The following is a 24,379-nucleotide window of genomic DNA, read 5'->3' as shown; positions in this document are numbered from 1 at the left end:
TTCGGTTCTTCTAAAATAAAACAGATTTATTGTGAAGGTGTAGGCTATATTAACATGGATTTGACTTTTTAAAATATTAAATGTAGATGTTCCAAAGGTCTGCATCAGTGGCTTGTAGGTGTAGGAGCAAGGAGATGCTAAATGTGTTTATGTTAATTAACGGTCGCGAGACAGTTATTTGCTTGACAATCACCGGCGGATGAAACGATTGGGGAAAAGACATTCGGTTCCAACCCCTGGTGCATACACAACAGTCCCTTTTCCCTCCATGCCAGAGGGATCATTGACCAAAAGATAATGTTGTTAATATCTTCAACAACAACAAAAAAATTACTTAATATGTGGGAATCATAGCCAAAATGTGAAGGGGGGGGGGAACGGTTTGATTTAAAGTCTACATGATCTGGCCCTTCATCACAAAATAGAGCTGGTCTAATATCTCTCTATAAGTGTGAGGTGATACTGGGTTGGCACACGGGCTGCAGCGTAAATGGGTTTCTTGAGCCAAAACGCTCAACCATAAGATAACATTGAAAAATCAGCCACTTCTCTGCAATGAATTTTAAAAGCATTTTGCAACCATTAGTAATTAATAATTGCAGGTAAAATTTGAGAGTCAGTCCGAGAGAGTAAGAGAGGTAATATGGTTAGTATTGGGTATTTCATGTTGGTGAATAAAGTTAGTTCATACCCACATTTTGACGATAAGTCAATCCGATTCATCCACAATTTAGACAATTTGAAAGACGGGCAAATCACCCGGGCAGCAGAACCTTTGAAGAGTGAGCTAATAAAAAAAAATTAAAAAGCAGAGATTTCAATCTCGATTCAACTCGGAGAACTTTAGTGCCCTCATCAAAACTAAAACAAAGCCACTTGAAAAGCCTGACTTAAACCGTTACCAGTTCAATTCATCGTTCACTTCATTTCCGCAGTCAAAGGGACTTTTTCAGTGGCGTCCCATTATGGCCACATAAACCCCTGAGATGTAATACTCAGTCTCTAATACTCTTATCGGGAGAGGGCTAATATCACATTATAAAAACGGAAATACGCCTTTCATGTCATCCTGTGGTCGGTTTGTTGAGTGACTCAGCGGGGTGTTTTATTTGGCCAAATGAGAGCAGTTGGGTCCCAGCCCTTTTCTCTGTTCACACACACAATATACCTGGATGTGTAGCCAACATTAAGCAGTGCTTCCTCTCAGAAAACGTATGGACAATCAGTAGCAAGAAACAGTCATAGAAGTTCAAAATGAAAGAGTACAAAACCATAAAGTGGCAGAGGCTGGTGTGTTCCACTTCCTAGCCATCGTGGACTTTATTACAAGAAATCCAACCGAAACAAATTAGCAGCCGGGCCCCAAACAAACGGGGCCGTAAACTACAGTAAGAGACAAATTTTTATGTAAGTTTGCCAGGAGGGACATAAACCAGAGGGGTTTCAAACTGTGACATAGAATAGAGGTGCATTTAAAAGTAAATCCCCCCCCTCTCTATTTGGGCTCTATTGTGCTGTCATGTTGTTCCGTCTTTATGGACTCGCAGAACACGGGCCTCTGACTTTTTTTCTTCGGGATAATTAATTCAAACGAGGAAGTTCGCGGAGCCTTACAACTCGATTATTAGGCTGTCCTTTTGAAGTTTTATTTTAGGGCGGAGGAGGGAGGCCGAATCAGGTCCTAAATCACGGGGGCCGACGTCGTGGTGTTGAACTGTTTGCAGCGTCTGGCTTATTGGAACGGCTTGTCAGGATGTGGCGGCCGCCGAAGACCAGATTGTCGCCGTTTCATGGTTAATGAGGTTTTTGCGGCCGCAGTTTTACGGTCAACTGATGAGAGTCAGAGAAAGAGTAATGACCAGGCACCTGCTGCTGCCACTAGACATCCTCTCAAATCAGACAGAGACAGACAGAATGTAAACAGGAATAGATAGAGATTCTTAAACAATGAAAGGCAGGCTAACAGAATGATCTACTCTGAAACCTGCTCTGCTTAAGCCAGTCAACTCAACAGCCATTGGTCATAATCAAAAGGATTAATGACCGATGAAAATGGTGCTGTTTTGATAAGGCAAAGCGGAAAATTTCAAACAGTTGTGTGACAACGGAGAAATCAAATCACTACTACAAGAGCATGTTAAAAGCAAAATACACAGGTTTTAGCAGGTTGTTAGCAATCAAACCTTTTTTGATCCAGCAAATCCCTCGGACTCCAGAAAGAAATAGGCAAAGGGCATCAGGACGAAGAGGCAGAGATTGGAGAAGAGCGACACCAGATTCCACAGGCCTGTATGGGCAACATTTTATCTACTTAACAATCAATCAGTCTTTCAAGATTGTCACCAAGCCAAATACAACATGACAGAACTCACAACTTACAATAAAACACCTCCTCCTCAGACCTCAGCTGCATACTAAATGCCACCCTATTTTCCACAGTGCATTACTTTTGACCAGGGCCTATAAGGCTCTGGTCAAAAGTTGTGCACTATCTAGTGCAATAGACAGGGAATAGGGTGCCATTTGGGACACATCTCTTGAGTCATGAGAAAGAGTTGCTTTGGATAGATAGAAAGCACTGCTGCGTCCACTGGCCACAATCCATTCCTGCAGTCATCTGCTAAACCGTGGACTCTGATGACCCCTTGTGGCTGGAAAGCAAGATGTTTTTACTACCCTGGTCTTGTAGATGTATGGGTGTGCAGACCTTTGTTCTAGGAAATAACTAATCACACCTGTTTCAGCTAATGATATGTTAATGACTTGAGTCAGGTGTGTAGAATGTGGCACCCTGCAGGCCACCGGGACTGTGGTTGGTGACTAATTGCCATTGGGGTCATGTTTTAGGCAAACTTTGCAGTCATGCACAAATATAAATCAAGTCTTGACAAATGTCATTTTCTCTGATAGACCACCCAGTTCTGTCCAAAATGGCACCCCATTCCCTTTGAAGTGCACTTCTTTTGATGAGGGCCCACAGGGCTCTGGTCAAAAGTAGTGCACTTAACAGGGAATAGGGTGTCATTTAGGACACAATCCCACCAGTTTCTGTGGGAAACAGATCTTTGTGACACAATGTATAAAAGGAGCGATTATGTTATGTTACATGTGGTTAAGTGAGTGAAAAGCACTCAAAACAACGAAGTCAGTCCACATTGAACCACCATCCTAAATGGCACCCTATTCCCTACACAGTGCAATACTTTTGACCAGAACCCTATGGGTCCGGGTCAAAAGTAGTGTACTATATTTAGGGTGCCATTTGGGACACAGTCAAAATAATAGAATGCTATGCGAATGACAGTACTCACCATGGATGAGGGAGCCATTGAGCCACTGAATGTAGTAGTTTCTGGGGAAGGAGAGCAGGATCTCATTGCTGATGATTGAGAAAGGCAGGAGGAGAACAGCTCCACCCGACATGGCCAGGGTGAAGGTGCACATGTACAGTCTGTGGGGAGGAGCCACACACACAGTGAATGAGAGGAATTAGTAAGAAAGTCTATAGTTTGCTGTGGTATCAGTTGTTAAAAATAGAATCCTTACTTGCTTTAGCAATTTTCATATATGCCCATTGATTCTTGAAGAATATAACTAATGAGTTGTTAGTTTTACGCCAATGTTTGTAAACAAACATTGTACAGCCTCAAAACATGGTTAAAACTATAAAACTTGTTTGTAATTAAGAATTCTAGGTTTAAGGAATTGTTAAATGACATGTATCGTAGTATTTATTCATATAAAATTGTCAGTGTCACAGCTCTGCACATTAGCATTCAAATACATACAATGGCGACATTCACGCAGCGGGCTATGAATCATTTGACAAAATTGTATTACTCAAGTATAACTGTAGGCCGGCCAACTGTCATTTAAGGATTAGTGTTAGATTACACGTCGCATTAATAGCGACTCTGCCGTGTATACAGTGTGACAGGGATTACCAATAAGGGAATGAAGTTGTTGAGTGTCCCAGGTAGCCTCCCAAATGGCCCCCTATACCCTATATAGTGCACTACTTTTGACCAGAGCCCTATAAACCCTGGTCAAAAGTAGTGCACAGCACTACATAGGGAATAGGGATCAATTTGGGACACATCACAGTCGACAACTTTACTTAAATACTAGTGGTGCGGATGGCCACTTCAGTATCTATGAGCTAAATGTCAATATGACCCTCTCCACCCCGACAACCTGGCATCCCAGCCGAGCAGGGGCCTGGGCTGCAGCCTACACGTGGAGGTTGCCAGATTCTGCTGCCCAGAGGACGACACCACACCATCTGCTCTGGTTCTCCGCGGGAAGCGGGCAAGGTCACCGCTTTGATATATGGCTTGAGAACCTAATTCATTTAAAATGTTGAACCATTTACTTGGCTCAGCCGTTTCCCCTTGCAATATCACCGTCAGTTGGACCAAAGATGACAAATGACAAAGGGGGCCGCAAACATATGGCCACGTAAAGGCCATTGTTATTGCTTTATTACCAGAGTTGTGTCAGGCCCTGCGTGCAGTGGTGATGCAACGTGAGTGACAAGTCACATCAGCCATTCAAACCGAGACAGGCTACGCTGTTGTTTCTCCAAAACCTGACTGCCTGACCCTCAGCCGTTCCACATATCTGATCTATTCCAACATTAGCACACCTGATTCATCAAAACAGGATTTGCTGATTGGTTGGCTCGTTGAATCAGGCGCTACTTGGGGGGGGGATCAAATATGTGGAATGGATGAGGGTCACGAGGATCGGTTCAGGAAACACTGAGATACTAAAAGTAAAGCTATTGCTCAACCGCTTTATTGAAAGTAGTTCCACTCACGATATTCTGTTGACGACAGCATCTTCATCCTCCTGGTCATCTGAGGGAGGGGAAACCACTTAGTCACAGCAGGTACAGCAAGTGAACCTTACAGAGACAGCCAATGGGCCTCTTGGGACTACAAACCCCATGTTGCCTGGTTCAAATCCCAGATGGTATGACAATTAATGCATCAATGAAACTTAGGGAGTCCCTTTTTCCTACAGTCCTAGTCTACGGACCAGTACCAAACGGCTTAATATTCTCTATATAGTACACTACTTTTGACCAGTGTCCACAGGGCCTGTGTAGGGAATAGGGTGCCATTTTGGATAGTTTAGCTACTGTACTGGGTGCAGAGAAAAGAACAACCTTGCTTTTGTGGGCACAACAATCCCCAGAGGATCTTTGACGTGGTCTACTTTTAAAGGAGCTTCGAGAAACCAGGGCGACCTAGGCATCCCACATTTGTCCAAGAACAACGAGTGTAGAACAGACTTCACGACGCCTCGTTAGAGTGATTCTTCTTTGATTCTACATATTGCCCAACTTGCAGTTAGGCTGGCTATAGGACCCTTTTTATGCATGATTATGGACCATCTGTCTATAATATCAACACACTTCAATGTGGGTGTGGGGTCATTATTTGCATCGTATGGAACATAATATGGAAAGCCATATACGTTCATCTTGAGAGAATTGCTTCCCTCCGAATGAATATCAAATGTTTGCTGTCCACTACTGGAAATGCATCAGATGTACATGCATTTTCACCAGGTACAAGTCTCATAGTATAATATGCTGGGTTGGGGATATGTCTTTCTGTCAGTCAGACACAGGTCAGCTCCTCGTCACTCATTTACCATGAGGTGTGTCTAATGTACGTTACATAGTCATATAGAGTCTTTACACATGTGAGGGTCTATGTGCAAACACAGCATGAACAAAAGACAGAGCTTTGCAATATTTGCTGTGGAAACAAATGGGACTGTGTGTGCAAGTATTAGGTGTAAGAGTACTACATAGATGTGAAGTTGGTACCACCGCATATTTTGCTATTTTAAGTACAATATTCACCATAAAAACAGAACATGACCACTAACCTGTTTTCCTCTTGTACCTGGTGATGATGCAATACGACACAATGTAGAGTACCGCAAACAGTAGGAAACAAATCTGAAAAGACAAACAAAAAACTATTATGAACACTTAGAAAACTGCCCTAGTGTACATACATGATCAAGGTTTACAATATCCGGCATGGCGCTGACGTGAACACGTAGCACAACTTGACACACTTTATTAGCCTCCCCTACAAACATGGGCACCATCCCAAATGGCTCCCTATTCCCTACTGAGTGCACTACTTTTGACCAGGGCCCATGGGGCTCCATTTCGGGAACCTGATATGGTACTACTACATTTACTATACTAATATAATAAACAGGCGACACGTGGTCTATGACAGCTAGTGTGCTAGGATATGCATCATTGGCATCATGTACCGTATACATGGAGTTAGTTCCTTAGGACAGCTATGATTGACAGAAGTTGGGATCGTTCCCTGGATGAATACCAGTCATGCATGGAGCCTTGATCAGGTTACAGAAAGACCCCCCGGAAAGGCCTCTCTCAAGTCTAGGTAATTCACTCATACAGGGAACGAATAGGCTGGGTGGGAGGGTGCCGACACTGATGCTGCCCATTATTCAACAGCACCTTGTCCTGTTTAATGAATACATGCCCAGTCTACGTCTCAGAGTAGGAGCGCCGATGTCGGATCAGGTCCCTTGTGATCTTATTCATGATGATCCAAAAGTTGAAACTGATCCTAGGTCAGCGCTCCTAGTCTGAGAGTCTTTATGAATCAGGTTACAGGCCACACCACATCCAAAGCAAATTGTGTAAACAGAAGTTTCATTTGATGTCAAAGGCAGATCTTACTTCACATATACTGTTCATGTAAAAAGGCCCTAAGACTGGGTTAAACCATAAGTCATCATAGTTTGACAAGAGATAGGCCAACATTTCCAATTTGAACGAACGCCACAAACTAGGCTAATTCATTAATTAGTCGACATACAGCATGATCTGGAATTAGGCGTTCTAACAACGACTGAATGAAATTTTCAGAGTGCCATTCCCAAACCCTGGTCCTCAGAGACCCAGCATTGACAGAAATATCCCACATTCCCCTTCGGACAGTGGGACAGACAGCAACTAGGCCTAACGTTAGAATCATCCGCCTCTGCAGCAGCAGCACAATCGGCACCATCTCCCATCTCCACATTACACAACACGAGACGACAAGAGTCAGCAAGAGTGCAGGCAGACACATTCAACCTGGCTAAAGTACGCATAAACAAAGAATAGAATAAAAAAATATAGTAATAATAATAATACACACACATACATATACAGTGAGGGAATAAAGTATTTGATCCCTTGCTGATTTGTACGTTTCCCCACTGACAAAGAAATGACCAGTCTATAATTTTAATGGTAGGTTTATTTGAACAGTGAGAGACAGAAAAAAAAACAAATAAATCCAGAAAAAAGCATGTCAAAAATGTTAGAAATTAATTTGCATTTTAATATATATATATTTTTAGAACCTTTATTTAACTAGGCAAGTCAGTTATGAACACATTCTTATTTTCAATGACGGCCTAGGAACGGTGGGTTAACTGCCTTGTTCAGGGGCAGAACGACAGATTTTCACCTTGTCAGCTCAGGGGATCCAAACTTGCAGCCTTACAGTTAACTAGTCCAGCGCAATAACGACCTGCCTCTCACGTGGCACTCCACTGCCTGTTACGCGAATACAGTAAGCAAAGGTAAGTTGCTAGCTAGCATTAAACTTATCTTATAAAAAACAATCAATCATAATCACTAGTTAACAACACATGGTTGATGATATTACTAGATATTTTCTAGCGTGTCCTGCGTTGCATATAATCTGGCTGAGCATAAAAGTATCTGACTGAGTGGTGGTAGGTAGAAGCAGGAGCGTAAACATTCATTCAAACAGCACATTTGTGCGTTTTGCCAGCAGCTCTTTGTTGTGCGTCAAGCATTGCGCTGTTTATGACTTCAAGCCTATCAACTCCCGAGATGAGGCTGGTGTAACCGAAGTGAAATGGCTAGCTAGTTAGCGCGTGCTAACTAGAGGGGCGGAAGCTATACTGTTACACTGGCAATACTAAAGTGTCTAAAAGAACATCCAATAGTCAAAGGTTAATGAAATACAAATGGTATAGAGGGAAATAGTATAATTCCTACAACCTATAACTTCTTACCTGGGAATATTGAAGACTTATGTTAAAAGGAACCACCAGCTTTCATATGTTCTCATGTTCTGAGCAAGGAACTGAAACGTTAGCTTGCTTACATAGCACATATTGCACTTTTACTTTCTTCTCCAACACTTTGTTTTTGCATTATTTAAACCAAATTGAACATGTTTCATTATTTACTTGAGGCTAAATTATTTATTGATGTATTATATTAAGTTAAAATAAGTGTTCATTCAGTATTGTTGTAATTGTCATTATTAAAAATAAAAATGGTCAGATTAATCGGTATCGGCTTTTTTGGTCCTCCAATTATCGGTATCGGCGTTGAAAAATCATAATCGGTCGACCTCTAGTTGAGATGTTGCTTCAATACATCCACAAACTTTTCCTACCTCATGATGCTATCTATTTTGTGATTTGCACCAGTCCCTCCTGCAGCAAAGCACTCCGACAACACGATGCTGCCATCCCTGTGCTTCACGGTTGGGATGGTGTTCTTCGGCTTGCAAGCCTCCCCCTTTTCCTCCAAACATAACGATGGTCATTATGGCCAAACAGTTCTATTTTTTGATTCATCAGACCAGAGGACATTTCTCCAAAAAGTACAATCTTTGTCCCCATGTGTAGTTGCAAACCGTAGTCTGGCTTTTTTTTATGGCAGTTTTGGAGCACTGGCTTCTTCCTTGCATTCCTTTCAGGTTATGTCGATATGACTCGTTTTACTGTGGATATAGATACGTTTGTACCTGTTTCCTCCAGCATCTTCACAAGGTTCTTTGTTGTTGTTCTGGGATTGATTTGCACTTTTCTCAACAAAGTACGTTCATCTCAAGGAGACAGAACGCGTCTTCTTCCTGAGCGGTAGGACGGCTGCGTGGTCCCATGGTGTTCATACTTGCGTACTATTGTTTGTACAGATGAACGTGGTACCTTCAGGCGTTTGGAAATTGTTCCCAAGGATGAATCAGACTTTTGGAGGTCTACAATTGTTTTCTGGGGTCTTTGATTTTTTTTTATTTTCTCATGATGTCAAGTAGAGGCACTGAGTTTGAAGGTAGGCCTTGAAATATATCCACAGGTACTCCTCCAAATGACTCAAATAATGTCAATTAGCCTATCAGAAGCTTCTAAAGCCATGACATCATTTTCGGGAATTTTCCAAGCTGTTTAAAGGCACAGTCAACTTAGTGTATGTAAACTTCTGACCCACTGGAATTGTGATACAGTGAATTATAAGTGAAATAATCTGTCTGTAAACAATTGTTGGAAAAATTACTTGTGTCATGCACAAAGTAGATGTCCTAAACGACTTGCCAGAACTATAGTTGGTTAACAAGAAATGTGTGGAGGGGTTGAAAAAAACATTTTTAATGACTCCAACCTAAGTGTATGTAAACTTCCGACTTCAACTGTAAATTTTCAAACAAAAAACTGGCGGTTTACAGAATAACGGTTAACAATCCTTGTCCCTGACCATTCACAGCCCTATAATATATAAATAACGCAAGAAACTTCAACGGGTAAGTTCTCTGAACGGGGGAAAAAAACAATCGTATTCACAGCATTACATAGGATGAAGATGGTATAGTCCAAGCCGCAGCTCCATAGATGGCAGCATGCGCACAAAACAAAGCGCGAACCACCGCTTTTAATCATGGCAAGGTGACTGGAAACAAGACCGAATACAAACAGTGTAGCTACTCCCTTCGCAAGACAATCAAGCAAGCTAAGCGTCACTATAGAGACGAAGTAGAGTCGCAATTCAAAGGCTCAAAACACGAAACGTATGTGGCAGGGTCTACAGTCAATCACGGATTACAAAAAGAAACCCAGCCCCGTCGCAGACACTGACGTCTTGCTTCCAGACAAATTAAACAACTTTTTGCTCGCTTTGAGGACAATACAGTGCCACTGACACGGTCCGTGCTACCCGTGGGCTCTCCTTCACCGTGGCCAACATGAGTAAAACATTTAAACGTGTTAACCCTCGCAGGGCTTCTGGCCCAGATGGTATCCCTAGCCGCATCCTCAGAGCATGCGCAGACCAGCTGGCTAGTGTGTTTACGGACATATACAATCAATCCCTATCCCAGTCTGCTGTGCCCACATGCTCAAGAGGGCCACCATTGTTCCTGTTCCAAGAAAGCGAAGGTAACTGAGCTAAACGACTATCGCCTCGTTGCACTCATTTCTGTCACAATGAAGTGCTTTGAGAGACTAGTCAAGGATCATATCACCTCCACCCTACCTGATAACCTAGACCCACTCCAATTTGCCTACCACCCTAATAGGCCCACAGACGACGCAATCACAATGACACTGCCCTAACCCATCTGGACAAGTGGAATATCTATGTAAGAATGCTGTTCATCGACTTCAGCTCGGCATAGTACCCTCCTGGGTCTCGACCCCGCCCTGTGCAACTGGGTCCTGGACTGCCTGACGGGCCGACCCCAGGTGGTGAAGGTAGGAAACAACATCTCCACCAAGCTTGATTACCAACAACGATGAGATGGCCTACAGGGAGGAGGTGAGTGCCCTCAGAGTGTGGTGTCAGTTAACCTCTTTCAGCTAGGGGGCACTATTTTTATTTTTGGAAAAATAACGTTCCCAAATTGAACGGCCTATTTCTCAGACCCATATGCTAGAATATGCATATAATTGACAGATTAGGATAGAAAACACTAAAGTTTCCAAAACTGTCTAAATATCATCTGTGAGTATAACAGAACTGATATTGCAGGTGAAAACCTGAGGAAAATCAAACCAGGATGTGGCTTCTATTTTGAAAGCTCCATGTTCCATAGCCTGCCTTCGCTCCATTTAAAGGGATATCAACCAGATTCCTTTCCCTATCGCTTCCTCAAGGTGTCAACAGTCTTTAGACATAGTTTCAGGCTTTTATTTTGAAAAATGAGCGAGAAAGATAACATCGCGTCAGGTGTTCGCATGAGTTTTGCTTGCGCAACAGAGCTTGGGCAGCCATCGTCTCTCCCTCTCCTACTGAAAAAGAGACAGTGCCGGTTGATATATTATCGATTAAATATTTTAAAAACAACCTGAGGATTGATTATAAAAAGCATTTGACATGGTTCTGTAGACATTACGGATACTATTTGGAATTTCCGTCTGCGTTGTCGTGACCGCTCGAGCCTGTGGATTTCTGAACATAACGCGCCAAACAAACAGAGGTATTTTTGATATAAAAATAATCTTTATGGAACAAAATGAACATTTATTGTGTAACTGGGAGTCTCGTGAGTGAAAACATACGTAAGCGATTAATTTGATTGCTTTTCTGATTTGTGACCAAGCTACATTGATGCTAGGTGTTCATAATGTTTTGTCTAGTGATCGATAAACTTATGAACGCTTGGATTGCTTTTGCTGCAAAGCAGTTTTTTAAAAATCTGACACGACAAGTGGATTAACAAAAGGCTAAACTGTGTTTTGCTATATTGCACTTGTGATTTCATGAATATAAATATTTTTTGTAATATTATTTGAATGTGGCGCTCTGTAATTCAGTGGTTGTTGATGACAATTATTCAGCTAAAGGGATGGGTGGCGTCAAGAATTTAAATAACCTCACACTCAACGTCAACAAAACAAAGGAGATGATCGTGGCTTTCAGGAAACAGCAGAGGGAGCACCCCCCTATCCACATCGATGGGACAGTAGTGGAGAAGGTGGAAAGTTTTAAGTTCCTCAGCGTACACATCACAGACAAACTGAAATGGTCCACCCACACAAACAGCGTGGTGAAGAAGGCGCAATAGCACCTCTTCAACCTCAAGAGGCTAAAGAAATTTGGCTTTCACCGAAAATACTCAAACTTTTACAGATACACAATCGAGAGCATCCTGGCGGGCTGTATCACCAACTGGTACGGCAACTGCTCCGCCAACAAACGTAAGGCTCTCCAGAGGGTAGTGAGGTCTGCACAACGCATCACCGGGGACTAACTACCTGCCCTCCAGGACACCTACATCACCCGATGTCACAGGAAGGCCATAAAGATCATCAAGGACAACAACCACCCGAGCCACTGCCTGTTCACCCGACTACCATCCAGAAGGCGAGGTCAGTACAGGTGCATCAAAACTGGGACCGAGAGACTGAAAAACAGCTTCTGTCAAGGCCATCAGACTGTTAAACAGCCATCACTAACATTGAGTGGCTGCTGCCATAATTGGATGTAATAAATGTATCACTAGTCACTTTAAAAAATGCCACTTTATATAATGATTACATACCCTACATTACTCATCTCATGTGTATATAGTGTACTCTATACCATCTACTGCATCTTGCCTATGCTGCACGGCCATCACGCCTCCATATATTAATTTGTACATATTCTTATTCATCCCTTTACACTTGTGTGTATAAGGTTGTTGTTGTGAAACTGTTACATTACTTGTTAGATATTACTGCACTGTCGGAACTAGAAGCTCAAGCATTTAGCAAAATTCCCGTTAACATCTGCTAACCATGTATATGTGACCAATAAAATTTGATTTGATAGTACTTGTCAGACAGAGAACTTACAGTTTACTGTATACTGGTTGTTAGGGTGGGATTGGCGTGGGGTATATGGGTTCTGTGAGTGGCTTTGACAATTTTATTGGATTCTTCACGTTTTACTCAACCGTAAAAATAAGTTTGGTTCAAATCAGATGTTGGGAACTATATTTATTGAATAATATTCAATTATTTTTATCCTAAAAATGTAAAAGGGACTATTTGGGTACAATCAATTAGCTTAATTTCTACAGAGATCAAATACAATTTTAACAAGATAATTTTGCAGGAATACTAATCTGTTTCGAACTGCAGAATTGATTTCAGAACCATCTGAGATGGTGGGTGTCATGGCTTGCTGAAATGACATGGAATGACTCTGAAGGTAAAGGGGCATTGAAGTGCCATCCTGCAGTTCATGTCATTATTACTTCACACATATCAATAACACGCTCTGGCCTGTCTGGTGCAAGAAACCCTATACACCCTGGTTTAGCTGCAAATACACTTTATAGTCATATACACGTGAAAGTCAAACGTGTGACATAAGTAGGCTAAACAAGTTATAATTAGGACAGCAGTTACGAAACTCTGTCCTGGGGACCCCAATGGTTTCCCGTTTCGTTTTTGCCCTAACACTACACAGCTGATTCACATAACCAATGCTTGATGATTAGTTGATTACTTGCATCAACAGTGTAGTGCTAGGGCAACAACAAATATTTAGCATCTCCTGGGGTCCGCAGGGCCGAGTTTGGGTAACCAAGTATTAACACATCCATAGGACAGCATAGTCAAGCAGTTTCAGTTTTACATAGTTAGAATATGAGAGCTTGAGTTGAACAACAACATTACGCCCAAGAGAGCAACATGTAAGAGGCAGCTCTATCAGAACCAGTTTAGTGTGTTTAACTGTTACTGTCCTAGCTCTTAGCTAGCAAGATAATAATCCTAATGGATTAAGGCAAGCAATGTGGAAAGCTAATTGGGTAGCCGCTGCCATCATATTGAACAATGACTAGTTAATTAACTAGCTAACTTACTTAACCTCCATCGATAAGAGACAATACTGTGCAGCTGTATTCATCGACCTGGCCAAGGCTTTCGACTCTGTCAATCACCACATTCTTATCGGCAGACTCAACAGCCTTGGTTTCTCAAATGACTGCCTCGCCTGGTTCACCAACTACTTCTCAGACAGAGTTCAGTGTGTCAAATCGGAAGGCCTGTTGTCCGGACCTCTGGCAGTCTCTACGGGGGTGCCACAGGGTTCAATTCTCAGGCCGACTCTTTTCTCTGTATACATCAATGATGTCGCTCTTGCTGCTAGTGATTCTCTGATCCACCTCTACGAAGACGATACCATTCTGTATACTTCTGGCCCTTCTTTGGACACTGTGTTAACTAACCTCCAGATGAGCTTCAATGCCATACAACTCTCCTTCCGTGGCCTCCAACTGCAAGTCAAACTAAATGCATACTCTTCAACCGATCACTACCAGCACTTGCCCTGACATAGAATGTGGACATCTACAAATACCTAGGTGTCTGGTTAGACTGTAAACTCTCCTTCCAGACTCACATTAAGCATCTCCAATCCAAAATGTAATATAGAAGCGGCTTCCTATTTCACAGCAAAGCATCCGTCACTCATGCTGCCAAACACAACCTCGTAAAACTGACTATCCTACTGATCCTTGACTTTGGCGATGTAATTTACAAAATAGCCTCCAACACTCTACTCAGCAAATTGGATGCAGTCTATCACAGTGCCATCCATTTTGTCATCAAAGCCCCATATACTACCCACCACTGTGACCTGCATTGGCTGACCCTCGCTTCATATTCGTCGCCAGACTTATAGATGGCTCCAGGCCATCTATAAGTCTTTGCTAGGTAAAGCCCCGCCTTATCTCAGCTCACTGGTCACCATATCAGCACCCACCCGTAGCACACGCTCCAACAGATATATTTCACTGGTCTCCCGCATAGCCAACTCCTCCTTTGGTTGCATTTCCTTCCAGTTCTCTGCTGCCAATGACTGGAACTTATTGCAAAAATCACTGAAGCTGGAGACTAATATCTCCCTCACTAACTTTAAGCACCAGCTGTCAGAGCAGCTCACTGCACCTGTACATAGCCCATCTGTAAATAACCCATCCAACTACCTCCTCCCCATACTGTTATTATTATTTTTTTTGCTCCTATGCACCCCAGTAAATTGTAATTATGTTGCCACTGTGACCTATTTTATTTCCTTACCTCCCTTATCCTACCACATTTGCACACAGTCTATATGCTTTTTATCTATTGTGATATTTACTGTATGTTTTGACTATTCCATTTGTAACTCTGTGTTGTTGTTTGTGGCGCACTGCTTTGCTTTATCTTGGCCAGGTCGCAGTTATAAATGAGAACTTGTTCTCAACTAACGTACCTGGTTAAATAAAGGTGAAAAATATATATCTTTTTTTTAGATTTAACGTGTCTAATCATCGTTGTGGAGCTAAAATAAAAGCGAGCTAACCAGCTAGCTAGTTAACTACTATTTAACATTTTGAACGCATAGTCAACCGTTTACATTGTGGTTAACCTTAGACTATTGGCACTGGTAGCTAGTTACGTGCAACTTGCTATCTAACAAGTCAAAGTTAGCTTAGCTAGTTTTGACCTGTCAGCTGTAAGCAGCATCACCACATATAAAACGTTAGCAAGCTAGCGAGGCGAACTTACAATGTATTCTCGAACTTGGCTGTGGAAATTCTGTTCTCTGATAGTAACATCGTCTTCTTCCATTCTTCATATTGCAAATGCAAGTAAATTGCCTCACTACACACTAGTCGTACAACTAACGTCCATAAAAACCTGTCTATGGTCAAAAGAAAAACAGCTCAGGTAACAACCAAAGCTCACTGTTGCCGTTCCAACGAAGTCCGCTCATTTTCCACCGCCCAAAAAACGCCCCAAAATAAATACATCATCATTCCTCGACGAAAAATAATGACCCGGAAGCTGCTTTTCCCCACGGTAGGTGTGTTTCCTGGGTCGATTGTCAACAACAATGGCTGCCGTCATGAATATACACGTGTCTATAATTTGACGTTTTAAGATAGTTTTGTTTATCTATTTCATGTGTTCCAAGCTAACGACTGGTAGGTTTTATATTTTTATTTATTTGAACCTTTTTGGTACCACTTTGCTTCATAAACAAGCTTTTCTTGCTTCATAATCATAAACGAGCTTGTTTGCTTCTCGCCACGCTTTAAACTCGGTGAGACACAGAAAATAATTAAAAGTCAGTGTCTTTCGCCAAGTAATAATAATAGCATAGCTAGGTAGTTAACGATAGTTAGTTATATCTGTTGTAGAGATGAAAGGCAAGGGGAAAGCAAAGAGGAAAGGAAAGAAAGACACTGGTAAATTGCAAAAGTATATGATGACAGTTAACGACTTTGTAAAAAGTAAGGTAGGCTGTGATGAAACTGAAGAAACGGAAGATGGAAGTGGCTTGAGATTTGTTAAGAAGAAAAATAGAAAAGAAATGCGTAAGGAGCAAAGAAAGATGAAAAAGGCTAAAATTAAGAATCACTATGAAGGCTACAAGGCTCTCAAAGCATCCACTGGTGACAGTGAGGAAGTTGCAACCCTATCTGATAAACAACAAACAAAGAAGGTTAATGGAAAAGTAAAGAAAGACGAGCCAGTATCTCAACAACCCAAGTCAACTCCTGTTGAGACTGCCGCAGGAGAGAAGGCTGAGAAAAAAGGACCTAAGAAACCTTCTAAGAAAGAAAAGAAAAGAAACAAACTTGAGGAATCAAGAAAAAAAGCTCTTTTGGAAGCAAATATTGCTGAGGACAGAGAAATTAAGAGGTTGGAGAGATCTCTTGGGTATAACAAAAGGAAAAACAAACAAAAACTTCCCCAGTCATTCGCTGATGATGGACTGGATTACATTTTGGGGGTGCTGGATGCTGGATCGGCAGCTTCGGGGATGATGCATGACAGTGATGATGACATGGACATCGCCAAAGAGAAATTAAGGAAATTGGAAGACAGTGAATCTGAAATATCCGGCGAAGAGGAGGAAGAACAAGGAGATGACTCGGAAGAGGAGGGCAGTGAACTAGGCAGAGATGGAGACCTGGATACCATCGAGGAAGATGAGATAGATGAGGAGGAAGAAGATGGAATGGATGAGGAAGGCGAAAGTGAGATGGATGAGAGTGGTGGAATAGCTTCGGAAGAAGAGAATGTAAAGGATGAGGGAGTTGAGAGTGGAGACTCAACGATTGCAGGGCCGAAAGCTGACACTGTAAGTTGCCCAATTAGAATCTTATTTGTGAATTTCAGCTAAATTTAAGGACCTGTTAACCAAGACATCGATTAAGCCTTGTCCTGGACAAAAAATAATCAAGCTCAGTGGAGAATCTCTGCTGAAAACACTTTTTAGTCCAGCATTAGAATTAATCTGTGTCTGGGAAACCGGACCTAAATGTATAGACTGAGAATGAAACGCTACTCTGTATGTATAGGCTGTCCCGTCAGCAGGAAAATACGTGCCCCCTCACCTACGGGACACCGGGGATGATAAGCGCAGAGCTGAGTTGGAGAGACTGAAGAGACAAGTCAAAGGACTTGTGAACAGGTAATGATGTGATGATCTTGACTACTATATGCTCTTTCATCTTAATCAATGTACCGTGGCACTGTTTTATCTGATGGACTGGATTTGTCTCAATTCATTTTTTGGTGCAAGGGGTGCTCATGGTCCATATGTATCAAGCGTCTCAGAGTAGGAGTGCTGATCTAGGATCTGGGCCTGTATCCACAAAGCATCTCAGAGTAGGAATGCTGATCTTAGATCAGATTGAGCTTTTAGATCATAATGAATACTATTATATGGACAGATCCTATATCAGCACACTTACTCTGGGATGCTTTGTGGATACGGGTCCAGGTCCCCCTGTCCGTGTAATCGACCGAAAAGGCTAAACTCATCCTAAATCAGCACTCCTATTCTGAGATGCCTGTGTAGCTCAGTTGGTAGAGCATGGAGCTTGCAATGCCAGGGTTCGGTTCCCACAGGGACCAGTACGAAAATGTATGCAGTCGCTACTGTAAGTCTTTCTGAGTAAGAGCGTCCACTAAATGACTAAAATGTCAAATGTAAACATACAACCCAGAGTCTTGTGTTTTGGTGTCCTTCTTGGTTCAAACATTGTCGTCCTGTGCTGCATTCTCCTCCGTAGGCTCAGTGAGGCCAACATGGCGTCCATCAGTGGCCAGCTGGAAGAGCTGTACATGAGCTCCAGCCGGAAGGACATGAACGACACCCTGACGGAGATCCTCCTGGCAGCCTGTGTCACCCCAGCCCTGATGCCTGACAGACTGCTCATGGAACACGTCCTGCTTGTCAGCATCCTGCATCACACAGTGGGGCTTGAGGTAGGTTCGAACCGCATCAACACAATTACCTGTCATTCAACACACACACAGCTGTGTCCCAAATGGCACCCTATTCCCTATATATTGCAGGCCTCTGGTCAAAAGTAGCACTCTATAGGGAATATGTTGCTCTTTGGGACATAGGCATAATTTATAAGTGAGGGGGTTAGTCACAGTCAGCTATAAATGACAGTTGAATCCTAATGGATTGGTAGCAGGTATAAATGTCTAGACCTCTGTTCTCTCTTGGTGACCTTTAGTTCACCCCTGTATGCTCTTCTGATAAGAGCACAGAAAGAAGAAAATAGTATTTTGTAACAGTCGATGTGAGAAAAGGAGTAACCATTTAACCTGTGAAAGATCGTTAGCTTGTGGTTTGTTTGATTTACGTCCTCAGTGTGACTTGTCTCCAGTTCCTTTATAACCTAATTCCTCCCCTTTTGATGAATGGTGAAGTAGCAATTCACACCTTCCTATTAGCATTATCTCTTTCAGTCTTGTTTACTCCCCACCCATCAGTAAATAGCCACATACACACATTCACATGCCCCCAGCATTCTGGGTTCCATTGACTTCTTTGCTCTATTTTCTGACCTTTGACATGATGTACCATTTTGCAGGTGGGGGCTAATTTCTTGGAGACGGTGGTGCGGCAGTTCGCTGAGTTGTACAAGAGCCCCGGCGAAGGCAAGGAGTGTGACAACCTGGTGGCCATGGTGGCACATCTCTACAACTTCCAGGTGGTGCACGCCCTCCTCATCTTTGACATCCTGAAGATGCTGTTGGGGGCCTTCGCCGAGAAGGACATTGAGCTGGTCCTGTTCGTGCTGAAGAACGTAGGATTCGCCCTGCGGAAGGATGATGCCCTTGCGCTGAAAGAACTCATCTCTGAGGCCCAGAGCAAGGCCAGTGGTGTGGGCACCAAGTTCCAGGACGAAAATAGGGTACGGTTTGTCACAGCAACACCACTCTCAACATCACCCGCTGTCTATACGCACCTCATTGTTGGTAACATTCAACCAGGGTCGTTTTACATTTTGATTTTGGTCATTTGACAGAGACTCCTGTCCAGAGCAACTTGCAAGTCAAATGTATTAGCAAGCCAACTCTCTTCTGAATATCTTCTCAATCTTTAGGTGCGCTTCATGCTGGAGACCATGTTGGCTCTGAAGAACAATGATATGAGGAAGATCCCTGGCTACGACCCAGAGCCTGTTGAGAGACTCAGAAAGCTGCAGAGAACTCTGGTGGGTTACGGATCTGATTGACTTACACCTTTACAACTGTCATACCATATCCTCAAAACCATTCTTTGCTCAGCCATGAAATATTCTTCCATTGTTGACGTTTCCCCTGGTATCTTTTAGCTAAAACCGCCAGGGGGCGCTATAATCTCACTTAGCAGTTTAAGTGATAGGTTTGAGCACCCAGATTAGGGGAGCATGAAGAAGTAAGGTGGGGTTGCCACTAGACACTGATTTTGGGTCAGTTTTGCATTTCCCCCACTAACATTGAAGGTTGGGATTGGGTAAGGATAAATTGATCCTAGATCTCTATTTAGGGGAAACTTCACCCCAGAGCGTTACGTGAATGAGTTGTAACTGTTGAGTTCAGATCCACCAGAGTTCGGGGGGCAGTGATGTGAAGCTGAGGGTCTCCCTGGAAAACCTCCTGGCTGCAGAGCAGGTGGGCCGCTGGTGGATCGTGGGCTCATCGTGGTCCGGACTCCCCATGATGGGTGACCAGGGCAACAAGACCTCAAAACAGACTACTGCTGAAGGAAAGGTACAAAAAACCCTAAAAGATCTGGGGCCGTATGCATCAAGTGTCTCAGAGTAGGCGTGCTGGTTTCGGATCATTTTAGTCTTTTAGATCAAAATGAGTAAGATTATATTGACAGGGGCAGACCTCATCCTACATCAGCTTGACCACTCTGAGTTGTTTTATACATATGGCCCCTGTTGCTCCGCTAAATCATTACTGCAGCTCTTTCATATTAACATTTGAGTGGCCATTCTGAACTGGACAGCATTTTCAATGTATTTTACTGATCATAATGGCAATTTCCCTTCATCCGTCTCCTCAGTTCAGTGCCAAGGTCTTAGACCTGGCCCGGAAACAGCGGATGAACACGGACATCAGGAGAAATATATTCTGCGTGATCATGACCAGCGAGGATTACCTCGATGCCTTTGAGAAGCTGATACGGTGTGTTTCGTTTCCCTACCCTTTTGCAACATTGAAATGCTTGCATACCAAGCTAGCCACTGCCACATGTTTTAATATGTGGCACTACGTTATTTTCTGTGCGCAGGCTGGGGCTGAAGGACCAGCAGGAGAGGGAGATCGTCCACGTGCTGATGGACTGCTGCCTCCAGGAGAAGAGCTTCAATGCCTTCTATGCTGTACTGGGAGAGAAGTTCTGTGAGCACGACAGGCGGTTCCAGGTAAGAAAACAGTGCCCGTAATTAGAAAGCCTGTGTGATCAGCCTGAGTGCTGATCTACAATCAGTTTAGCCTTTTTGATCATACTGAGTAAGATAACATGGACAGTCTCCTACTCTGAGCTTAATGATTGCTCAGGCATTCTGATGGTTCTTAATTGCTCCATAGCGTTGTGATTGGGACATTCACTCTATAGCCACCCAACTATGACCCTCAGTTCACCTCAACAGTGTGGGGAAAACAAGGGAGTGTCTCTACTCCCTCTCGCACCTTTCTGATGTTTCATGCTGTGAAAGTAGACAATGGTCATAACCCCTCACTTCCCCTTAAGCTTCCCTTTAGGTTACTACCCCATCTATGATAGTGATAACCATTGTCCCATTAAAGAGCTTTCATCTGAAGCGGTGCAAATGTTTGGTGTTCACAAGCGGATTAGATCAGGATTATGCGTTTGCTTGATGGGTTGGAATCACAGGAGGTTGGTGGCAACTTTAACTGGGGAGAACGTGGTAAGGACCGTAGCGGAGTTCATGGAATGGTATCAAATATATCAAACGCATGGTTTCCAGGTGTTTGATGCCATTCCAGTCACTATGTTCCGGCCATTATTATGAGTAGTTATCCCTTCAGAAACCTCCTGTGGTTGGAATGGGTCATGGATTGTAATACTGGGCCCGTATTCATAAAGCGTCTCAGAGTAGGTATGCTGAACTGGGATCTGTTATTTTTTTCTCTCTTGGATCTTAATGAACATGATTGCACATGCACTGGTACTCTGAGACGGCCCCAGGCTTTTGAATTTATTAGGGGAACTAGGATAGACTGCTGGAGTTCTTCCATATCCTCCAAACCCCCAGTAGTCCCACAGATCCTCTGTTGTATGTTTCCCCAGATGACATTTCAGTTCAGTCTGTGGGACAAATTCAAGGACCTGTCCAGCTTATCCACCAGCACCTTCAGCAACCTGGTCCAGCTGGTCACACGCTTCCTCCGGAGAAAGTGCCTCTCCCTCTCCATACTCAAGGTCTGACACACCATGTTATAGAGATGAAATCTGGTCATAGGGAAGTGATTTGATGAATGTTAAAGGGGAAGTTCAGTATTTTACAACCTAATGTTAGGTTTTCTTCTGACCCTGAAAATAGTCTATGGGCCAGGAGAAACAAATCCGTGGTTCGGGTTTCTTTGAACTGCCACGACAAACATCAGCTCGCTAACTTACCTTCGAATGAACTTTTGGTGCCACTTTCGCTCTGTCTCTTTGTAGGTGATAGAGTTTGGTGAGTTGGACAAGCCTAAAGTCAAGTTCCTGCGTCAGGTATTGACTAAGCTGTTAAAAGACACAGAGATGGAGGATCTTACAAACATATTTGGAAGGTGAGTGACGTAATGCATCACATTCCAGTCCAAACTGAGTTCAGACTGAGTTTCTCAGTTTCCGTTAATGACATTTTGCATACGGGCCAGGGTATATCAATGATAAACACGTGTTTTCATCATGTATACATTTTCTGAGTCATTCTATAATTTGTTGAGAAGAAATTCTATCAGGGCCAGATTGCACTTCTCTCCCAGTCATGAAAACATCTCCTCCTTGTACTTCGGCTATCCTGTAAAACCGCACCGCTGACGTTTGACTATGTGAAACGTCTTGTATTAATGTCTTTCATTGTGTTCGGTCTCCTCAGGATTTCGGGAATTCCCAAGCTAGGAATGCTGCGGGAGGGCTTGAAGCTGTTCATCAGTCACTTCCTACTGAAGAATGCCCAGTCGCAGGGACCAGCTGAGCAAGCAGACCTTCTGTCAGAGCGAGCCGAGGTTGCCACCAAGGCCATGGAGGCCAAAGAGACTAAACTCAAACTGTAAAACACAAACACACACTGAGACCCTGGGAGAACAAAAGAGCCCTGTTGGGGGAACATGCTCGTTTTTTTTACAGACAACAAACCCAAGAGATGTTTTTCTCTGCGTGCAGTATGAAGGTGGTTAAGAGGTAGTTTTGCGAGCCAATGTGGCATGCTAGCGTACCTGTAGACTTCCAGTCATTACGCTAACACTCGTTAGCATTGGTTCGAGAAACTACCTCTAACATCATTCATACTGTGCACGGAGACACAAAAATGGTAACCCACGAGTTCATCTGACTAAGTAGCACTATTCCTTTAAAGATTTCACCATTTTGTGTTTGTGTGAGTTTGAGGATTGCCCCAAATAAGGACAGACCTCATTTGAATGATCTCCGTTTCGTAAACAACAGAGATGACTTCTGATGACATTGTAAATATCCAAATGAAGTAGGGGCTTCATCAAGTGGCACTGCTAATGAACATGACAGTGTAAAATATTTCCAGAGTGCAGAATCCCTACACATACAGATTGTTTTTTTTTGTGTGGGGGGGGGGTAAGTGCCTTGCTCAAGGGCACAAAGGCAGGTAATGTCATTGAGGATTTGATACCAGCAACCCTCTAGTTGTGAGCAGTTCCCAACCAATTTTTTTCCAATCTGACCCAGGATTCTAACTGGCAACCCAACAATTGCTGGCTCGCCTCGCTAACCGCTAGGTTACCTGCTACCCCTTTTGTACAAATTTCATGGTTTTCAGTTTTTAAGATACATCAATGGTATGTAGTGTACTAAAATGTATTTTACAGATGAATACAGGATTAACCCGGTGAAATGTTTCCAAACTGTTTATAAACATTTGATGTCGGTGCATGAGGCAATAATAAACCTTTTTTTCATGTTGATTAATCTGGTTAACTGGGTCTCAATGCATTTGTGTTTTTTTTATGGCAGTGCATTAATTAACTTTATTTGCATAATGTCAATAGCAGTCAAACTGGGGTCATATTCATTAATGTACACAGTAGCAAAATGTCGTAAAATATTTTGCTATGGAAAATGAAAACGAGGGTTTCTTATTTGACAACTTCAGGCAGTTCTTCCCAGTTACGGTGTGTATTCTTCAATTTAGTGTCTAGTGAAGAGCTCTCCAACAGGTGGATAGTGAGCTACCAAGCATTTCTGAAAGTAAAAGCATTTTTTCCCCATGTGTCCCATCTCAAACTTTCAGAAACATAAAGTTCCCGTCTACTATCCAATCAAAGCCTGATATTATCCCACTCCTAGTTAGCAACTATTGGGTTAAAAAGCCCAACGTAATATAAACTCAGCAAAAAAAGAAACGTCCTCTCACTGTCAACTGCGTTTATTTTCATCAAACTTATCATGTGTAAATATTTGTATGAACATAACACGATTCAACAACTGAGACATAAACTGAACAAGTTCCTCAGACATGTGACTAACAGAAATGGAATAATGTGTCCCTGAACAAAGGGAGGGTCAAAAGTAACAGTCAGTATCTGGTAGGGCACCAGCTGCATTAAGTACGGCAGTGCATCTCCTTATGGACTGCACCAGGTTTGCCAGTTCTTGCTGTGAGATGTTACCCCACTCTTCCACCAAGGCACCTGCAAGTTCCCGGACATTTCTGGGGGAATGGCCCTAGCCCTCACCCTCCGATCCAACAGGTCCCAGACGTGTTTGTGCCCATAGGCGACGTTGTTGCCGGTGATATTTGGTGAGGACCTGCCTTACAACAGGCCTACAAGCCCTCAGTCGAGCCTCTCTCAGCCTATTGCGGACAGTCTGAGCACTGATGGAGGGATTGTGCGTTCCTGGTGTAACTTGGGCAGTTGTTGCCTGTACCTGTCCCGCAGGTGTGATGTTCGGATGTACTGATCCTGTGCAGGTGTTGTTACACATGGTCTGCCACTGAGAGGACATAATACTCATGAGTACTCATAATAATCATTTTACCAAGTACAGTACCAGTCAAAAGTTTGGACACACCTACTCAGTTCA

At 43.0% G+C, this 24,379-nt stretch overlaps 2 protein-coding genes across 2 annotated transcripts in view; one reads left to right on the top strand and one right to left on the bottom strand.

Annotated features, from left to right (window-relative positions):
- The window catches only part of lmbr1 (limb development membrane protein 1), a 52,826-nt gene extending 37,261 nt beyond the window's left edge, over positions 1–15,565 (bottom strand). Inside the window, exons 1-5 of the mRNA XM_024393108.2 lie at positions 15,352–15,565; positions 5,902–5,974; positions 4,820–4,859; positions 3,312–3,451; positions 2,184–2,287 (exon numbers count right to left, since the gene is read on the bottom strand). Of these exons, the coding sequence (XP_024248876.1) occupies positions 2,184–2,287; positions 3,312–3,451; positions 4,820–4,859; positions 5,902–5,974; positions 15,352–15,414 (420 nt within the window). The 5' untranslated portion in view covers positions 15,415–15,565. The remainder of the gene's footprint in view (positions 1–2,183; positions 2,288–3,311; positions 3,452–4,819; positions 4,860–5,901; positions 5,975–15,351) is intronic.
- Positions 15,566–15,668: 103 nt separating this feature from the next.
- nom1 (nucleolar protein with MIF4G domain 1) lies at positions 15,669–23,263 on the top strand. Its single transcript, XM_024393107.2, has 11 exons — positions 15,669–16,933; positions 17,154–17,266; positions 17,871–18,066; positions 18,687–19,010; positions 19,203–19,313; positions 19,681–19,851; positions 20,153–20,274; positions 20,381–20,513; positions 21,404–21,535; positions 21,779–21,888; positions 22,200–23,263. Exons 1-11 carry the CDS (start codon positions 15,989–15,991, stop codon positions 22,375–22,377), a joined length of 2,535 nt encoding a protein of 844 aa, XP_024248875.1. The 5' UTR covers positions 15,669–15,988; the 3' UTR covers positions 22,378–23,263.
- The last annotated feature ends 1,116 nt before the right edge of the window (positions 23,264–24,379 follow it).

Source organism: Oncorhynchus tshawytscha, linkage group LG29, assembly GCF_018296145.1.
Source record: "Oncorhynchus tshawytscha isolate Ot180627B linkage group LG29, Otsh_v2.0, whole genome shotgun sequence".
Classification (NCBI taxonomy): domain Eukaryota; kingdom Metazoa; phylum Chordata; class Actinopteri; order Salmoniformes; family Salmonidae; genus Oncorhynchus; species Oncorhynchus tshawytscha.
Note: the sequence above shows the minus strand (reverse complement) of the source record. Positions and strands in the feature narration are given on the sequence as shown.

What these genes read in the sequence shown, in the direction of transcription:
- nom1 (XM_024393107.2), top strand. Translation starts at nt 15,989, where the DNA reads ATGAAAGGCAAGGGGAAAGCAAAGAGGAAAGGAAAGAAAGACACTGGT. An exon ending in GAAAGCTGCAGAGAACTCTG is followed by an intron (nt 19,314 to 19,680) that starts GTGGGTTACGGA and finishes TGTTGAGTTCAG; the next exon opens with ATCCACCAGAGTTCGGGGGG. An exon ending in CTTACAAACATATTTGGAAG is followed by an intron (nt 21,889 to 22,199) that starts GTGAGTGACGTA and finishes CGGTCTCCTCAG; the next exon opens with GATTTCGGGAATTCCCAAGC.